The 18,863-nt window shown below is 48.5% G+C and overlaps 1 protein-coding gene across 2 annotated transcripts in view; it reads left to right on the top strand.

Annotated features, from left to right (window-relative positions):
* The first annotated feature begins 656 nt into the window (after nt 1-656).
* The window catches only part of RAD9A (RAD9 checkpoint clamp component A), a 206,822-nt gene continuing 188,615 nt past the window's right edge, over nt 657-18,863 (top strand). Inside the window, exons 1-2 of one of the 2 annotated variants that reach the window (XM_040320831.1) lie at nt 657-818; nt 9,751-9,821. In XM_040320831.1, the coding sequence (XP_040176765.1) occupies nt 9,776-9,821 (46 nt within the window). In that variant the 5' untranslated portion in view covers nt 657-818; nt 9,751-9,775. Of the gene's footprint in view, nt 843-9,750; nt 9,822-18,863 lie in introns of both variants that reach the window. The other variant, XM_040320832.1, reaches the window with a different exon arrangement.

Here is an 18,863-nt window from a genome sequence, read left to right as displayed (position 1 = left end):
GCTGATCACGTGGTAAAGAGTCTCCGTGAGAGACTCTTTACCGAGATCGGTGTTGCGGGGTGTCAGACTGACACCCTGCAACGATCGCCACGATGCGCGCCCCCGGGGGCGCGCAGCAGGTCAGAATCCTGAGGACGTCATATGACGTCCAGTCAGGATTCTACAACCACTTTGCCGACGTCAATATGTCATTGGCGGGCGGCAAGTGGTTAATGATGAAGTTTGAAAAAACATCGTTTTTTCTAGAGGCTGAAAACGTATTTTTTTACAAGCTGAAAAATGATTGTGTGTACGCGGCATAATACACAGTGCATTTTCTACTTATTAGCAGCACATCCACCTATGTTTCTGTGGTGTGCTTTGAGCAATGGTGACAACCCTAGATACCATCCTCCACCTAGCAGACAGGGCAGTGTTCTCAGAACACAAACTTATTGGAAATAATGTTTGGGATGAGACATGTAGAACATGTAAAGCTGTTGTCCCTGTATGCTTCTCATGGTATTAGTTTCATGTCTAACAAGTAGAGCGCCACATGAATCCATCACACAGAAAGCTACAGCAAATTCAGCTAAACATCACCCCTACAAATTCATCGTTTTGGCGCGCTAATTCCTAGAGCCAATAAGCGGCGCCAGTATGAAAGCACGCCCTTGTACGGAACAAGCGTCTCAGGAAATAACGGAGATCTGTGCGTCGCTACCTAAGAGACTCCGGAAGGCGGAAGTGATTGGTTTGCATGTGAGAGCCGCGTATATGTGGACACGGCTGACGCGCATTCTTTGAAGAATGACTGTAGCTTGCTGGCTGGATTTTAGGTCGGGAATATTTAATACCACATGGTAGAACTTTAGGCTTTTTTTTTTTATTTAGTGTGACGATATAAGGTCTGAAATAGTAATTGTATTAATCTACTTTCCATCTAACTCAAGGCTGAGTAAATAATGCAATAACTACCCCACCCCCTTCCCCAGCAAGTGAATAATATAACGTTTGTTTTGGAGAGAGTGTTCTCTATGGTCCCTGATCTCTGTGCATGATTGAACTTTTACCTTGCACACAGGTACCTTGCAATCAGACGGTGAATTTTAGAAGTATTCCTGGCCCCACGCAGTGATGTCTATCACTGAATCATACCAGTTTTTAAAGAGGAGTTCCACCAATATAAAAGTCAACAGCAACAAAAAGTGTAGCTGCTGACTTTTATTAATCAGACACTCGCCTATCCTAGGTTCATGTGATGCAGGCGTACAAAGCCCCGCTACTCCCCCCCCCCCTCCTCTCTGTGGCGCAGACATCGTCACTTGGGGCACGCACTGCGCATGCGTGAGCCATGCGTTGTGATTGGCCGGGCAATCATCTGGGACCTGTGACGTGTCCCAGATGATTGCCGAGAGGCAGGGGGTAGAGGCATACCTCCCAATTGTCCCTGATTTTGAGGGACTGTCCCTGATCTGGAGCAATGTCCCTCATTTGTCCCTCATTTTGGTCTGCTCTATATAGTTGTATATAAAATGCACGTTTTATCTTTCAAAAAATGTTTCCCAGTGCTAAACCTTTCATTCATTTTCTAAATTGCTGCATTTGTAAATTTTAAAAGCCAATATAAAGGATTAATAGTGGTAAAAAAAGCCCTTGTGGATTTAATTAACCCCCTTTTTTTTTTTTTTTGGGTTAATTCTCCTTTAAGGGGGTGTGGCGGGGGGGGTGTCCTATGCCTACATACATTTGCTAGTAGGTCGGTGTCCCTCATTCACATTTCAAAATGTTGGGAGGTTTGGGGAGAGGTGAACTTTCTTCCGGTGCATTGCCATGAAATGAGATTTGCCATGGAATGAGATGGTCCGCCTCCATCTCATCCTATTGGCTCACTCCTGTCACGTGACAAAACATCAGTCACAGCTAGGCTATCATAGGGAGAGGATCTCCTCTCCCTGTGATAGCCCGATAGCACTGTCAGCAGCGTGCCTCCCGCCAGCGCTAAGTACACCCCGCGCCCGCAGCTCTACTCCCCATCCCCCACGCCCGCAGCTCTACTCCCCGTCCCCCGTTAAGGCTCAGGGAACGGGGCGAGTCTACGCTATTAGAGTCTACGCTATTAGACCACCAGCTCTGCCATCATTCTGGGGCGAGTCTACGCTATTAGCGTAGACCTAGCGTTTGCTACGTTACGCTACTAATGTAGCCAACGCTAGGTCTACGCTAATAGCGTAGACTCGCCCCGTTCCCTGAGCCTTGACGGGGAGTAGAGCTGCGGGGTGCGGGGGATGGGGAGTAGAGCTGCGGGCGTGGGGTGCGGGGGACGGGGAGTAGAGCTGCGGGCGCGTGGTGTACTTAGCGCTGGCGGGAGGCACGCTGCTGACAGTGCTATCGGGCTATCACAGGGAGAGGAGATCCTCTCCCTATGATAGCCTAGCTGTGACTGATGTTTTGTCACGTGACATGAGTGAGCCAATGGGATGAGATGGAGGCGGACCATCTCATTCCATGGCAAATCTCATTTCATGGCAATGCACCGGCGCCGCAGAGCCCTGGTAGGAAGTGGGAGCTGGAACCCTCTAAAAAGAAGACATGCCAAATGTGGCCTGTCAGAAGACACCTTCCCTTAAAGCAAAAGTTCAATTTTTGTGTGGAACTCTGCTTTAATGTAAGGCCTTCTGAGGGCCTGAAGATCATGGGAATTTCTCCAGATTCTCTGAATCTTTTGATGTTATGTACTGTAGATCATCTCTCAAAATTACCACTCGCATCTGGCGAGTGAAAAAATCTTGAGGGTGTGTGGGGATGCCTCAGCCTCAGAAGGGGGGGGGGGGGGTGTAAGAGTGTGCCTCTGGATCTCCTGCTGTTCCAAGGCTTGGATTTTAATTTCCTGGTGGCCGCAGTCAAAGTCCCGGCTCCTATGATAGACAGCACACTGGTCCAATCCAGGGAAATTTAAGTAGTGTGATGTCAATCATAGGAGCAGTCCAAGAGGTGGGACTTCGTCTGACTGCGGCCGTCGGGCAATTCAAATCCATGCTGTGTCACAGCGGGAGATCCCCGCTCTGTGTGATCCGACCAGCTCTCCAATCTCTAATCCTTGTGCCCTGGCGAGGCTGCACTGATGCGCCCTGGCGAGGCTGCACTAATGGGCACTGATAAGCTGTACTGATGGGCACTGATGAGGTTGTTAAAATACATTTTTGTAACTAAAAGTGGAGTTTCACCCAGATTTTTTTTTTTTTTTTAGTACTTACCCAAAATACCTGTTGCTATGCGGAAGTCTGTAATCTGCCTCTTCCGTAACCGCGGTCTGTCTTCTTCTGCATCCTCTTCTAGTGAATGGGGGGGCGCTGCTTTCTGGGAACTGTGTGTAATCCCAGAGAGCAGCCGCCCATTCACAAGTCGGCGCGAGACTTGCGCAAGCGCAGTAGGAAACAGGCAGTGATGGCGGTGCGGGACCTGCACCGATCGAGGCATCGGGGGGGGGGGGGGCATCAGCGTGGGCGAGTAGTACAGGTAGGTGTCCTTAAAGTCAGCAGCTACAGTGTTAGTAGCTGCTGACTTAAATTTTTTTTTTTATATGATTTACGGGTGGAATTACGCTTTAATTCTGCATAAAACATTTTAACAGTGTCATTTGAGGGCGTGTTTAGGGGCAGGGTAGGGGGTTGGTGGCACAACTGGTAGCGAGTTACTCTTAGTAGCTCAGGACTTGAAATTTTGAGCCCTGCTAGATGATGCTGTATATTTTAGTCTTTGCAGTTTTATGTTGAGAAACATTATGAAATTGTTCAGCAGCTTTTACTAGATTGGTGAACCCCTGTCGGCCTGGTGCACACAATGAGAATATCTAGCGAATCATCGTCTGTGGATTTATTTTCTTGTGTTTTTTTTTTTTTTAACTCAAGCTAGTCTCCATATTGAAAATGTGGAGGTTACTCAACTTTACTGATTAAATGTACAATAAAAATGTTTTGGATTAACTGTCATGATCGGGTCTCAAAAGCTGTGCACTATCAATCTAAATTATCATGTGATTGCTTCCAAAGCGGTGTTTTTCATCCGATTTTATGATGGTGTGCACTAGGCTCTACTTCTGAGACACTATAAAGCCTCATCCACACGATGGGACTTCCAACTGACTTTTCAGTGGATTTTGCTTTGAATGGGCATTGGCCGTGAACTTGGTATGCACACACGGCAGGATTTCTTCAGCCAACAAACACAAACGTAGTGACGTAAGATGCACTACGTGGTTTTTCTGCTCTTTACCGCCACCCTTTGGGCAACTTCTGCTATTTGTTGTCTGATCTTTAGCATTGGTTCTGAGCATGCGTATTTATACTTTGGACTAGAGGTCGACCGATATATCGGTCGGCCGATATATCGGCCGATATTTGGCAGTTTTTAAGAAATCGGCATCGGCCGATTATTGTAAAAAAATCGGCCGATTTTCGGCTGCCGCGCTAAACCCCGCTCCACGAGAAATGAATCCTTCAGCCACGCTGCTGGTAGCCTGCGCGCCGGCCCCGCCCCCCCTACCTCGACGGGCTGTAGCAGAAAGCAAACTTGTCACAAGCCCGAGCAGCTGCAGTAGTTGCTTGTCTGCGCGAAGAGATCACAAAAGCTTCCTGCATGCTGGGACGGTGGCGGGATTACTTAACATGTGGGAGCTCACAGGTGTCATCCAATGGACAGTGCTGGAGGGAACAGTGTGTACATGTTAGAGCACACACCTCTCCTGTATACACACTCATTTTATCCATCCCCACCCACGGCCAGCTCCATCCATCCACCCCCCTCTACAAAGCATCTCCCACCCACGGCCAGCTCCATCCATCCATCCCCCTTCACAATACATCCCCCCACCCACGGCCAGCTCGCTCCATCCATCCATCCCCCTTCACAATGCATCCCCCACCCACGGCCAGCTCCATCCATCCATCACCCTTCACAATACATCCCCCACCCACGGCCAGCTCGCTCCATCCATCCATCCCCCTTCACAATGCATCCCCCACCCACGGCCAGCTCCATCCATCCATCCCCCTTCACAATACATCCCCCACCCACGGCCAGCTCCATCCATCCATCCCCCTTCACAATACATCCCCCACCCACGGCCAGCTCCATCCATCCATCCCCCTTCACAATACATCCCCCACCCACGGCCAGCTCGCTCCATCCATCCATCCCCCTTCACAATACATCCCCCACCCACAGCCAGCTCCATTCATCACCCTTCACAATACATCCCCCACCCACGGCCAGCTCGCTCCATCCATCCATCCCCCTTCACAATGCATCCCCCACCCACGGCCAGCTCCATCCATCCATCCCCCACCAACGGCCAGCTCCATCCATCCATCCCCTTTCACAATGCATCCCCCACCCACGGCCAGCTCGCTCCATCCATCCATCCCCCTTCACAATGCATCCCCCACCCACGGCCAGCTCCATCCATCCATCCCCCACCAACGGCCAGCTCCATCCATCCATCCCCTTTCACAATGCATCCCCCACCCACGGCCAGCTGCATCCATCCATCCCCCTTCACAATACATCCCCCACCCATGGCCAGCTCCATCCATCCACCCCCCTTCACAATGCATCCCCCACCCACGGCCAGCTGCATCCATCCATCCCCCTTCACAATTTATCCCCCACCCACGGCCAGCTCGCTCCATCCATCTATCCCCCTTCACAATGCATCCCCCACCCACGGCCAGCTGCATCCATCCATCCCCCCTCTACAATGCATCCCTCACCCACGGCCAGCTCCATCCATCTTCACAATGCATCCCCCACCCACGGCCAGCTCCATCCATCCCCCTTCACAATACATCCCCCACCCACGGCCAGCTGCATCCATCCACCCCCTCCCTCCATCCACAGCCAGCACCATCCATCTCTTCCCCTCCACAAAGCATCCCCCCTCCAAGGCCAGCAACATCCAGCCATCCCCCTCCACAATGCATCCCCCAGGCACAGCCAGCACCATCTTTCCCCCTCCACAACGCATCTCCCACCCACGCCCAGCACCATCCATCCTCCTCCACAATGCATCCCAATCCAAAAATCGGCCCAAAATATCGGCCGCAAAAATCGGCCTCATATATCGGCCATCGGCTCCCCCGATTTCTAAATATCGGCATCGGCATCGGCCAGAGAAAAACCCATATCGGTCGACCTCTACTTTGGACATTAGTCCGATGGACTTGTGTACACGCGATCGGATTGGCCAATGTACAGCGAACCTTTGTCCGATGAAAAACAAAACGTTTTTCCAATGGAGCGTACACACGGTCGGATTGTCCGCTAAAACAGGTCCGTCGGACAATTGTCAAAAGGTCAGATTGTGTGTATGAGCCTTTACATGTTCATTTTATACCCAATCATGTTACTGACCTGTTGCTAATTATTTGCACAATGTTCTTTCAGCCTTATTAGTTTTACTTTTCCATCTTTTTGTTGCCCTTTCCTAACTTACCTGTTGCAGCCATCCATGACTTTATTTAAATGTTTTATTTCTTAACCACTTCATTACTGGGCACTTAAACCCCCTTCGTGCCCAGACCAATTTTCAGCTTTCAGCACTGACGCATTTTGAATGACAATTGCGCGGTCATACAACACTGTAACTAAATTATATTTTTTTTTCCCACAAAGCGCTTTCTTTTGGTGGTATTTGATCATCTCTGCGTTTATTTTTTTTTTTGCGCTATAAACATAAAAAGACAATTTTAAAAAAAAAACACAATTTTTTTACTTTGTTATAATATCCCAATTTAAAAAAAAAAAAAAAAAAATTCCCTCAGTTTAGGCCGATGCGTATTCTTCTACATATTTGTGTTAAAAAAAATCGCAATAAGCGTATATTGATTGGCTTGCGCAAAAGTTATAGCGCCTACAAAATAGGGGATAGATTTATGATTTTTTTTTTTTTTTTTGTCAGGCCTGCGATATTGCGGCGGACGTATCGGACACTTTTGACACAATTTTGGGTCCATTCACATTTATACAGCGATCAGTGCTATAAAAATGCATTGATTACTGTATAAATGTGACTGGCAGTGAAGGGGTTAACACTAGGGGGGTGAGGAAGGGGTTAAATGTGTATCCTGGGTGTGTTCTAACTGTGTGGGGGGAGGGGACTGACTGGGGGAGGTGACCGATTCTGTGTCCCGATGTACAAGGGACACAGATCGGTCTCCTCTCTCCCTGACAGGGCGTGGAGCTCTGTGTTTGCACACAGAGCTCCACGTCCCTGCTGTCATCGCCGATCGCGGATACCTGGCACACGCATTGGCTCCCGAGCGATGCGCCGGGCACGTTGTTTGACAACAGGACGTCCAAAGACGTCCACTCGGCACTTGAGAGCCGCGCTGTGGACGTCTTTCGTCCATAGCGCGGATCCCAAGTGGTTAAAATTTTACTTTTTTTTTTTTTTTACCCCTTTCACTGCCAGGTCCATGCGCCCGACGGACCTACAGAACTGCCTGCAGGTGCCTTCATAATTTCTCCCTCTGCTATAAGCTCATGTTCACTTCAATGACCATAAACTTATAGCAGAATTGTTCAGTCGACTCTAAACAATTCTATAACTCTGATCAGCGAAATTACAACCCGCTGATCAGAGTTATTAACCCCTAATGTGACTGCCCCCCCTCCATGCTGCCGCCCTCCCATCCCCTGCAGCAAACATCATTAGCCGACATCCCTCTTCCAATCCTACTGGCTTCAGGTGCTGCTTGGGGGGGGGGGGGGGTGTATGTGTGTGTCCTTATCACTCAGATCACCCCCCCCCCCCCCATACTGCCCTCGCACCCCCGATCCATGGCCATTTGGAGTGGCATTCCTCCTTAGCCCCCCGTCCCCCCGTCCCCTGCCTGCACTGATCTCCGTGATATGTCAGGCTGGGGAGTGGTGCAGTTGGGGCTTGGGGGGGCATGTGTTTACCAAGTTCCCCCTGTAGTAGAGCGGGCACAGGCAGTTATCGCTACAGCTCGCTCCTAAACCTCCCACTGATAGCTGCTATATAGTAACCGCGATTGTTACTATGTATCAGACAGTCATTTAATGAATGAGGAATCTCTATACAGATTCCTTATTCATTCAAGTAAAGTGCTGAAGAGACTTTCTTTGTCGCAAAAAAAATAATACAGGGGTTTGTTTAGACCTCTATCTCACCAAAGACTTCAAACCCCCCAACCCCCCCCCCAAAAAAAAAATTACTGCAAAAAGGGGTAAAAACCTAGCAGAACCCAGTGTTTTTTGGGGGGACTTTTTGCAGAGCAGACACAGCCCCCTATTCGCTTGTCCAGTTCCATCGGATAACATCCGATCCTAAAAAATAAGTAGCACCTTCCTCTTTTTATTCCAGAGGTCATATGCTTTCAGAAAAAAATAAATAAATATATATATATATATATATATATATATATATATATATATATATATATATATATATATATATATATATATATATATATATATATATATATTATATGGTTTTGGGGGGGGGGGGGGTCTTTTACAAACTCTGAAAGCTGTAAGTGGAAAATGAAAACCTCCAAAAAACATTTCACAAAAAAATCTGGGTACGTTCGATTTTCATCATGTTGCAAAAAGGCGCAACGTAAAAAAAAAAAAATGTTTTTTTTTTATTTAACTTCATACAGGTTAAGCTTTTATATTTAGTAGGAATTTTGTAAAATTAGCATTTTTTTTTTTTTATCTGCTAATAATGTATTTAGTGTATTTTGGCAAAATATATTAGTTTGATAAACATAAAATACTGCAGGGTCTAAAATCTGTAGCACCTTTTTATTTTACTGATCATGCGCTTTCAGAAAATATATGGTTTGGGGGGGGGGGGGGGGGGGGCGCGGCGTCGTCGGCGTCTATAAGTGAAAAATTGCAAAAATGGTCTGACCACCTGAGTGTACAAAATGGAGCACAGGGCCTGTTTTCTATTGTGACTAAACTATGGGTTTGAGATTTGCAAATCATTGCATTACTTTTTTTTATTTTAAGTAGATTTTACCCAGCGTCCCAACTTTTTGGGCATTTTAGTGGTATATCCCACAATCCCTTGGTCTGTCTAGTGCTCATGCCAGTGAGAGCTACACAGTAGTTTGTTCTGACAAAGACACAAGTAGGCAGAGCGTTCACAGACTCAGAGCTCACTCATGCTGCTGCTGGAATATGTGTTATATCACATTAGCACTCCCACATTTGTGATGCAACACAGAGGATTGCATGTCATACATTGGATACTGTGTGACCCAGAGGAGGATGTTGTCCTGTCCCCTTGATGCATAGCTGCAGCAATACATAGACATAGGGGAATCAATCTGTCATGACACTACAAATTTGAGCCACAACAATATTAAAAAATGAGGCAAAGACCCAACACGGCTAACAGGATTACACTGATGCCTAATTAAAACAACGAAAGATTTTAGTTCAAATATCCCTTGACACATGTTTGTTCACTATTTTTCTTTCTTTGTTTTCCTGAGGACACAAATTTAATATAAATTCAGATATAGATAGTGCAGTATTTATTTTTTGTTGTTTGTTCACTAATGGCATCATCCTACGGGCTCATTTAAAAGAGCAGTGAGCAGCATCTTGTAGATCTAGCATATTATTTCATACGGGCTGTTTTTTGCTTTGCCTCATTAACTTTATTAGATAAAGCTTCTTGTATTTTAATGCAGTTCAATTAAGCCCCCTTTTTTATTTTATTTCTTCTACTCTCAGGTTTTAACATTCCCCGCTGGTGAACATGGGAGCGGGTGTTAAATGTGTCATCACTGGAGCGAACATTAAAGGTTAGTTGAAAGTGAATTTTGTCCAAAATAGATGTTGGTTATTGATGGTCAAAAGTTTTGATAATGAGCCAAATATTAATTTACACAATTTACAGTCTACTGCCTCAGTTTTTATGATGGCAATTTGTATATACTCCAGAATGTTATGAATAGTGATCAGATAAATTGCAATTAAGGTGCCTTGAAAAAGTATTCCTGCCCCTTGAAATTTTCCACATTTTGTCAAGTTGCAACCAAAAACGTAAATGTATTTTATTGGGATTGTATGATAGACCAACACTAATATTTTTTAAAAATTGTTTGCAAAGTGTGGCGTACGTTTGTATTCAGACCCCTTTACTCTGATACCCCTAACTAAAATCTAGTGGAACCAATTGACTTTAGAAGTCACCTAATTGGTAAATAGAGTCCACCTGTGTGTAATTTAACCCTCATTATAATTACAGCTGTTCTGTAAAGCCCTCAGAGGTTTGTTAGAGAACCTTGGTGAACAAACGGCATCATGAAGGCCAATGAACACACCAGACAGGTCAGGGATAACGTTGTGGAGAAGTTTAAAGCAGGGTGAGGTTATTTAAAAAAAAAAAAAAAAAAATGCCAAGCTTTGAACATCTCACGGAGCACTGTTTAATCATCCTACCAAGACATGGCTGTCCACCTAAACCAGGGGTTGACAAATTTGCTTGGAATCTAAGAGCCAGGTAAAAAAGTTAGGAGCCAGAAAACGCGCCCGTCCCGGCGAGCTTGCGCGCAGAAGCGAACACATACGTGAGCAGCGCCCGCATATGTAAACGGTATTCAAACCACACATGTGAGGTATCGCCGCGATTGGTAGAGCGAGAGCAATAATTCTAGCTCCTAGACCTCCTCTGTAACTCAAAACATGCAACCTGTAGATTTTTTTAAACGTCGCCTATGAAGATTTTAAAAAGGTAAAAGTTTGTCGGCATTCCACGAGCGGACGCAATTTTGAAGCGTGACATGTTGGGTATGAATTTACTCGGCGTAACATTATCTTTCATAATATAAAAAAAAAATGGGGATAACTTTACTGTTGTCTTATTTTTTTTTATTAAAAAAAGTGTAGTTTTTTCACAAAAAAAGTGCGCTTGTAAGACCGCTGTGCAAATACGGCGTGACAAAGTATTGCAACGATCGCCATTTTATTCTCTAGGGTGTTAGGATAAAAAATATATATAATGTTTGGGGGTTCTAATTAGAGGGAAGAAGATGGCAGTGAAAATAGTGAAAAATAACATTAGAATTGCTGTTTAACTTGTAATGCTTAACTTGTAATACCAACGGCCACCACCAGATGGCGCCAGCTTACACATATGGTGGTAATAACTTGTAATACCAACGGCTGACCACCAGCTCACAAAAAAATAAAACTTTTTTTTCTCACCTCGTCTTTCAGGACAGCACCTGGAGAGAGCGCAGCTCCACCCACTTCCCAGGAAACACTGCAGTCAATGCTATAACTTCCGCCCCCTTCCACCATGGCCTCAGTTGTAGTGTTTCCTCCGGCCATGGTGGAAGCGCTGCAGGGAACCAGGGGTGTGCTGTTCTCTCCCCAGGCGGGGAAGGTGGTTTTTGTTTGAGCATACCGGTGTTTTAGGTTTTAGGAGGTGATCCTCTAGGAGGCTGACTCGACTTCTCCCCTGACGCGCGGGTGAAGGTCGGGTACTTCTCCTCTTCGGTCCGGCGAGGACAGAGGCTGCTGGAGGTCCGGGCATCGTAGCTTGCGGGGGGGCGGTCAGGTGCCTTTCTTCCGGCATACGAGGCTCCGGAGCGGAGGGCGTAGTGACGTCCTTTCCGGGTGGAGGCGGGACTTCCGGCGGCGCGTGGCGGCTTCCGGTTCCGGCCGCCTGGAACGCAGGAGGAGGAGTGAGCCTCGGCGGTGCTATTTCCGGGTCTCGCAGCGGCGAGAGGAACCCGGGAAATTTAAAAAGCTGTCGCACGCCCGCAGCGTTCTGGGACCATGGAGCCAGAAGACGCAGCGGAGGTGGCGGGAGCAGGAGCCACAAGCACCAGCCCGGCCCAGGTAGGAGACCCAGCGGTGGTCAATGTACCTGGGTGTTGTTATGTCCCTCTTTTCTGCCCCTTCGGGGGAGGGGAGCCTGCCTCACTCACCCTAGTCACTTCTGTGGGTGTGTGTAGTTTTCTGGTACAGCGGTGATGGGTTCTGGTTTTTTTATTTGTTCACTAGCTGTGTGCACTTGGTGATTTGCTGGTCTGGCACACAAAGGTTAAACATAGCGTTGTTGTCCTTTGTGTCGTTTCAGAAAGTTAAAGAAAAACTTAAAGTGGTAGAACCTCCTCCTTCCAAGAAGCGGTGTGCTACTTGTAAAGCTTCCCTTAAAGGGAACTGGACCAAACCTTTATGCAAAACTTGTATTGCGGAGATTGTCAGGGGGGAAGCCTCTACTAGTTCGGCCTCTGAGCAGCCCACCGTCAAGGGAACGGGGGAGTTGCTCTCTTCATTTAGGGAGGAGTTGCACCAGACTTTCCAGTCTTTTCGCTCCTTCCTGGACAAGGGTCCGACTAAGGGATCTAAGGCCAGGGCCAGTACCCCCTCCACATCTAGAAGGTTAGACAGTGAGTCCGAGGAGGAGGAACCTGAAAATGTTGTTTCAGGATCAGAGGCGGAGGATGAAGAAGAAAGGGATACTTCTTCCTCACGCTATAAACTGTCCTTAGAGGAGGTTGATGACCTATTAAGGACAATTCATTCTACCCTAAACATTAAGGAAGATGCGACTCAGCTGTCCTTGCATGACAGGATGTACCAGGGTTTGGATGAGGTAAAACATCGTACCTTCCCGGTACATAAAGTATTGTCCGAAACAATTAAGAGAGAATGGAAGGACCCGGAGAAGGCACCCTTCTTTTCTAAATCTCTGAAAAGGAGATTTCCTTTCGATGAGGATCCAACGCAGGCCTGGAATAAAAGGCCTAAGCTGGATGCAGCATTCTCAAAAGTTTCTCGCAATACGGACCTAGCTTTTGAGGATACAGGTGCCCTTAAGGATCCCCTGGATAAGAGAGCAGATAGCCTGCTCAAAAAAGCCTGGGATACCTCCTTGATTAATCTCAAGCCAGCTATGGCATCCACTGTGGTGGCCAGAAACCTTGAACATTGGCTGGATCAGCTTAAGGGTCACATCGAGGCTGGTACCTCTCGTAGAGAGCTTTTGGAGTCCTTTCCAGTCCTTATGAAAGCGGTAGGCTATATAGCGGATGCTTCTGCTGAATCCGTGAAGCTCTCCGCCAGATCCTCGGCGTTGATAAATTCAACCAGAAGGGCCTTATGGGTTAAGACCTGGCAGGGGGACACAGCCTCTAAGCTGAAACTGTGTGGTTTACCGTTTGAAGGAGACTTGGTGTTTGGCACAGGGCTAGACACCGTCCTGGATAGGACGGCGGATAGAAAGAAGGCTCTTCCTTTAAAAAAGGTAGATTCGGGGCCCAAGAAAAAATTTCGTCCTTTTTTCCAAACCAAGGGTCCTAAGGAGGCGCAAAGAGGCCAGGGTGGTAGACCCTGGCGGTCCCAGAGGGGTCGCGGGAAGCCTGGGGTGTTATTTCGCTCCCCCAGCCAGCCCGCTAAGCCCCAGTGACGGTCTCCCAGCTGTGGGAGGTCGGCTCCAAGCCTTCCTTCCACAGTGGGTAGAGGCGACGTCCAGTCCGTATGTCCTCAAACTGATTGCAGAGGGATACGCACTGGAGTTCTCGGGAAAACCACCGTCGCGGTTTTATGTGACCCAATTGCCCAGGGAGCAAGAGAAGTCTCGGGCTATGCTGGCATTAGTGGAGGATTTTCTCCAACAGAGGGTGATTACGCCAGTACCCCAGAGAGAACAGGGGGAGGGCTGTTATTCCCATATTTTTCTAGTAAGGAAGCCGTCGGGCAAATTCAGGTTAATTTTAAACCTAAAAGTCCTGAATCTAGCTATCCGGTACAAGAGATTCTGCATGGATTCTATATACTCGGTGAGAAAGCTTCTTCCCTTGGGGTGCTTTCTAGCATCAATAGATTTAAGGGATGCATATTTGCACGTCCCGATCAGGACTTCCTCCCAGCGCTATCTGCGCCTAGCCATCAGAACAGAGAGCGGAGTGAGACATTTTCAATTCAGAGCCCTCCCATTCGGCCTTTCCTCCTCTCCCAGAGTCTTTTCAAAGGTGGTGGCAGAGGCCTTAGCACCCCTAAGGCTCAGGGGGATTTCTATAATTCCATACTTGGACGACCTCCTGGTGTTCGCCAAGTCGGAGGAGCAGCTTCTCCTGGACCTGAGGAGGACCCAGGCTCATTTGGAAGGGCTCGGTTGGATCCTGAACCAAGAAAAGTCAAATCTAGTGCCCTCCCAGAGGATAGTCTTTCTAGGATACGCTATAGACTCTGTTCAGGGGAAGATCTTTCTACCAGAAGAAAAGATAAAGTTCAGGCTGCGGTGAAGACAATTCAGACGAATGTGCCGATTTCTGTGCGCTCAGCCATGTCCACAATGGGCTTACTCACGGCCGCCATTCCGGCGGTGCAGTGGGCTCGTCTCCATTCAAGGGACCTACAACAGGTGATCCTTCAGAATTGGACCCATGGGGAATCCCTAGAGAAGAGATTCAGAGTTCCGTCTTCAGTGAAGAGGAAACTTTGGTGGTGGAGAGGCCAGGCAAATCTGCGCCTAGGTCTGTCTTGGTCCTTCCCCACTACAAGGGTCCTAACTACGGACGCGAGTTCGTGGGGATGGGGTGCTCACCTGAACGGGCAGATGGCACAGGGATCTTGGACGAGGGAAGAGTCCAGAAGGTCCTCCAATTGGAGGGACCTCAGGGCCATTTGGTTAGGGCTAAGGGCCTTCCAGGAGCTGATTCTGGACCAACATGTCCAGATTCTGTCAGACAACGCCACAGCGGTGGCGTATGTTTCCAGACAGGGGGGCACGAGAAGCAAGGTACTCCTCAATCTGGCCTTACAGACTCTGTCCTGGGCAGAGGTGAACTTGGCTTCCCTATCGGCAGTACACCTAAAAGGCAGCCTAAACCTGCTGGCAGACTTTTTAAGTCGGACAAGGGTTCTGGAATCGGAATGGTGTTTATGCCCGGAGGTCTTCCAAGAGCTAATAAACAGGTGGGGAACCCCTCAGATAGACCTGTTCGCGGCCCAGTCCAATGCCAAGGTTCCGGCTTATTTTTCTCTAAACAGAATGGACCAGGCAGAGGGTCTAGATGCGTTGGTTCAACGCTGGCCCTTCCGCCTGTGCTATGCCTTCCCCCCAGTTCAGATCATTCCCTTAGTGTTATGGAAGCTTCAGGAGGAGAAGACTACTCTGATCCTGATAGCCCCGTACTGGCCCAAGAGGCCTTGGTTTTCGAGTCTGTTGGAACTGACAGTAGAAGATCCCTGGGTTCTGCCAGTCAGAAGAGATTTACTTTTTCAGGGCCCTCTACTTCATCCAGACGTGAGTCGGTTAAGACTCACGGCCTGGTTACTGAAGAGCTAATTCTTAGCAGGAAGGGTTTGTCCAAACGGTTGGTAGATACGCTACTTAGTAGCAGGAAAGAGGTCACAAGGGCCATCTATTTCAAGACTTGGAAGGTTTTCAATTCTTGGTGTGAAGGTAAAAATTATTCTCCTTTTGAATACTTGTTTTTACAAGACGGTATGGATAAGGGTCTGGCAGCCAGCACCTTGAAGGCGCAGGTGGCGGCTTTGTCAGTGTTTCTAGAGAGACGTTTATCTCTAGAGCCCTACGTCATCAGATTTTTTAAGGTCTTAGCCAGGGCTAGGCCTTCCCCGTTTAAATTTTTCCCCAAGTGGGATTTATCAGTGGTCCTGGGGGGTTTGACTAAAAAACCCTTCGAACCACTGGTAGACGCCTCTATAAAGTTTCTGACTTTAAAATTGGTGCTTTTGGTAGCGGTCACCTCAGCGAGGAGGGTTAGCGAGCTTCAGGCGCTTTCCGTTTTGGAGCCTTTTTTGTCAATCTTCCCTGATAGGGTAGTATTAAGAACTGATCCGAGTTTTCTTCCGAAGGTAGTGTCAGTATTTCATAGGACGCAGGAAATAGTGTTACCTACCTTTTGTCCAACTCCTTCTTGTCAGAAGGAGAGGGAATTCCATTCCTTAGATGTCAGGAGATGCATTAGACGCTATCTAGAGGTCTCTAGCGAGTTCAGAAAGGCGAATTCGCTTTTCGTTTTGTTTTCAGGATCCCGCAAGGGGCATGGGGCTTCCAAAAGTACTCTGGCTAGATGGTTACGCATGGCTATCCATGAGGCATACAAAGCTAAAGGTTTGGATCCCCCTCCGGGAGTAATGGCCCATTCTACTAGGGCGGTGGCAACTTCCTGGGCAGAACGGGCTGGAGCTTCACCAGAACACATCTGTAAAGCGGCAACGTGGACGAGCTTTTCCACCTTTGCTCGTCATTATAGGATGGATTTGCTCTCGGTGTCGGAGCAGTCTTTTGGCAGGAAGGTCCTGCAAGCGGTGGTCCCACCCTAGAGTAAGTACTCGGTTATCATCTCCAGGTGCTGTCCTGAAAGACGAGGTGAGAAAACCTTAGTTAGACTTACCGGTAACGGTATTTCTATGAGTCTTTCAGGACAGCACCGATAACCCGCCCTTTTATTATTAAAGATAATATATATATATATGCTAATGTGTGTAGTTTCTATGTTCTGCTTATCTAATTTCAGCGTGGCCGGAGGTACTCGTGAACAACTGAGGCCATGGTGGAAGGGGGCGGAAGTTATAGCATTGACTGCAGTGTTTCCTGGGAAGTGGGTGGAGCTGCGCTCTCTCCAGGTGCTGTCCTGAAAGACTCATAGAAATACCGTTACCGGTAAGTCTAACTAAGGTTTTTTTATTTTTTTTATTTTTTTTTGCCCCCCTTCCAAGCCAAGTCGCCAGGACCCTATTTGCACTTCTGGAGTCCTGTACTCTGGAGTTTTTTTTCTTGCGATTTTTTTTTTTTTTTTTTTTCTCGCTTTTTATTATTTTGTTCCTGCATTTTTGAATCCTGTGATTCTTCTATCAACAGCCGACTGGGTGACAGGCTGGGTCTTGACTCTTGTAGTCCCCCCATGTTCGGCCATCGAGCGCGTGCCGGCCCTTAGCTCAGCTTTGGGACATCCACGACAGGCCCCTTTGCTCCAGGGGCGGCCGGGGAACATTTTGTTCTAGGGCACACATATGACCGGTCTTTTATGGCTTTGTCACAGTGTGTCTGGCCGACAGCCATGCCGTTTAGCAGACGTTGGATCTGTCTGGGATACCTCCAGCCGGTGGTCGCAGGACGGGTAAGTAGTGGCCCCTTGCTCAGGTAAGTGGTCTGGCTGGAATTTTCCCCGGGGAGGTCGACTGAGTGTTTTTCCTGCTTTCCTCTCTCCCTTATTTTCCTTTCCCATAGGGTAGCGGCTGTGAGGGGGGGGGACTTCTGGGGTCTCCTATACATCTTGGACTTGTGTGCGTAGCGGGGGCTGTGTGTAGTCACTGCAGGGGGCTGTGGTGTTCACTACAGGCTTTTTTTTTTTTTTTGTGTGCTGGGATGTGATTTTTGTGCTGTGTGGTTTGCTGTGTCACTGTCTTTTTAAATGCGCAACGGCTGCAAAAAAGACCGCAAATCTGCCTGAGGGAGACAGACGCAGCGCTGCACGGCTTCTCAGCCCACCTTGTCCTTCTCAGACCACGCTGCACCGGGAGGGGGGCCCCCATACTCTGTAGTAGCAGCCAGGAGGTGACCAGTGTTTTTTTTTTTTTTTCTGCTTTGCAGTGAGGGTGGCACAGCGCTGGGGCATTATGGAGCCTGAACCAGGGACTTCTTCCCCAGCAATGCCTGAGTTAACCCTTGACGCCCCTCCCCCTGCCACATCTGTTGAGGCAATGTCGGCTGTCCTGGAGTCTTTTCTTACCATGTTTGAAGCGGCTAGTGCCCGGATGGGGGGGTAAAAAGCGCCCCCTCCCTGAGCCTGCTTCTGGGGATGTCTCTGACGCAGAATCTGACAATGCTTTTGCTACTTCTGGTTCTGTAGTGTCGGAGGCTGCGGGCTTAACCCACATGGACAGTGAGGATGACTCTGCTTCAGAGTCAGTTGCTGACAAGGAATTTGTTGGAGCTCTTATTTCTGCGGTGCGTGAGACTCTGAAACATGAGGAGGTGGCGGAGGCACCTGACGTGCCAGTCCCTTTTGGGACTAAAGTGTTTCCTTGTGTTCCTTATTTGGACAGTATGTTGTACAAGGAATGGGTTCCCCCGCAAAAAGTTTTTGCCGTCCCAGAAAACTTTGCAACCCGTTACCCCCTTGAGGGGGACTTTTTGAAAAGATGGGTCTCTCCTCCATCAGTGGACCCTCCCGTGTCCAGACTGAGCAAGGCCACCACGTTGCCTGTGGAAGGGGCTCCTGCATTTAAGGACCCTGCTGATAGGAGAGTGGAGGCTGTGGCCCGCTCCCTATTCACGGTTGTGGGTTCGACGGTGAGGCCGGCTCTGGCCGGGACCCTGGTGTCAGACCCTCACTGAAAGGGCGAAGCTCCTGCTGCAGGAGCTGGAAGAACGGGACGCTCCCGAGTCCTCTAGGGACCTGGCTGAACAATTGGTTCAGGGTCTAAAATTTGTCTGCGAGGCGGCCATGGATACGATCCCCTTGCTTTCCAGGGCAGTGCAGTGGTTTTGCGCCGCCTTGTGTGGCTGAAATGCTGGTCGGCTGACCAGTCCTCTAAGAAGGCTTTGCCCTTAAAGGGTGAACAGCTTTTTGGGGCATCCCTGGATGACATCATTAAGGATGCCACGGGTGGTAAGAGCACCCTGCTCCCACAGTCTGGGAAGGGTAAGGAGCCTCGCCGCAAGGGGCCTTCCTTTACTACTCCCAAGCGTTTTTTTTTCGTGCGTCCAGCACGGCGGGAAAAGGTCCGCAAGGTGCTAAAGCCCCTGCTGCGTGGCATAAGCGCACCTGGTACCGCAAGCCCAACAAGCCTGCGGACAAACCTGCTTCCGCATGAAGGTCTGCCCCCACCTGGGTTTCGGGTGGGGGGCCGACTTC

Source organism: Rana temporaria, chromosome 8 (genome assembly GCF_905171775.1).
Source record: "Rana temporaria chromosome 8, aRanTem1.1, whole genome shotgun sequence".
NCBI lineage: Eukaryota > Metazoa > Chordata > Amphibia > Anura > Ranidae > Rana > Rana temporaria.
This window is presented reverse-complemented; position numbering and strand designations above follow the sequence as displayed.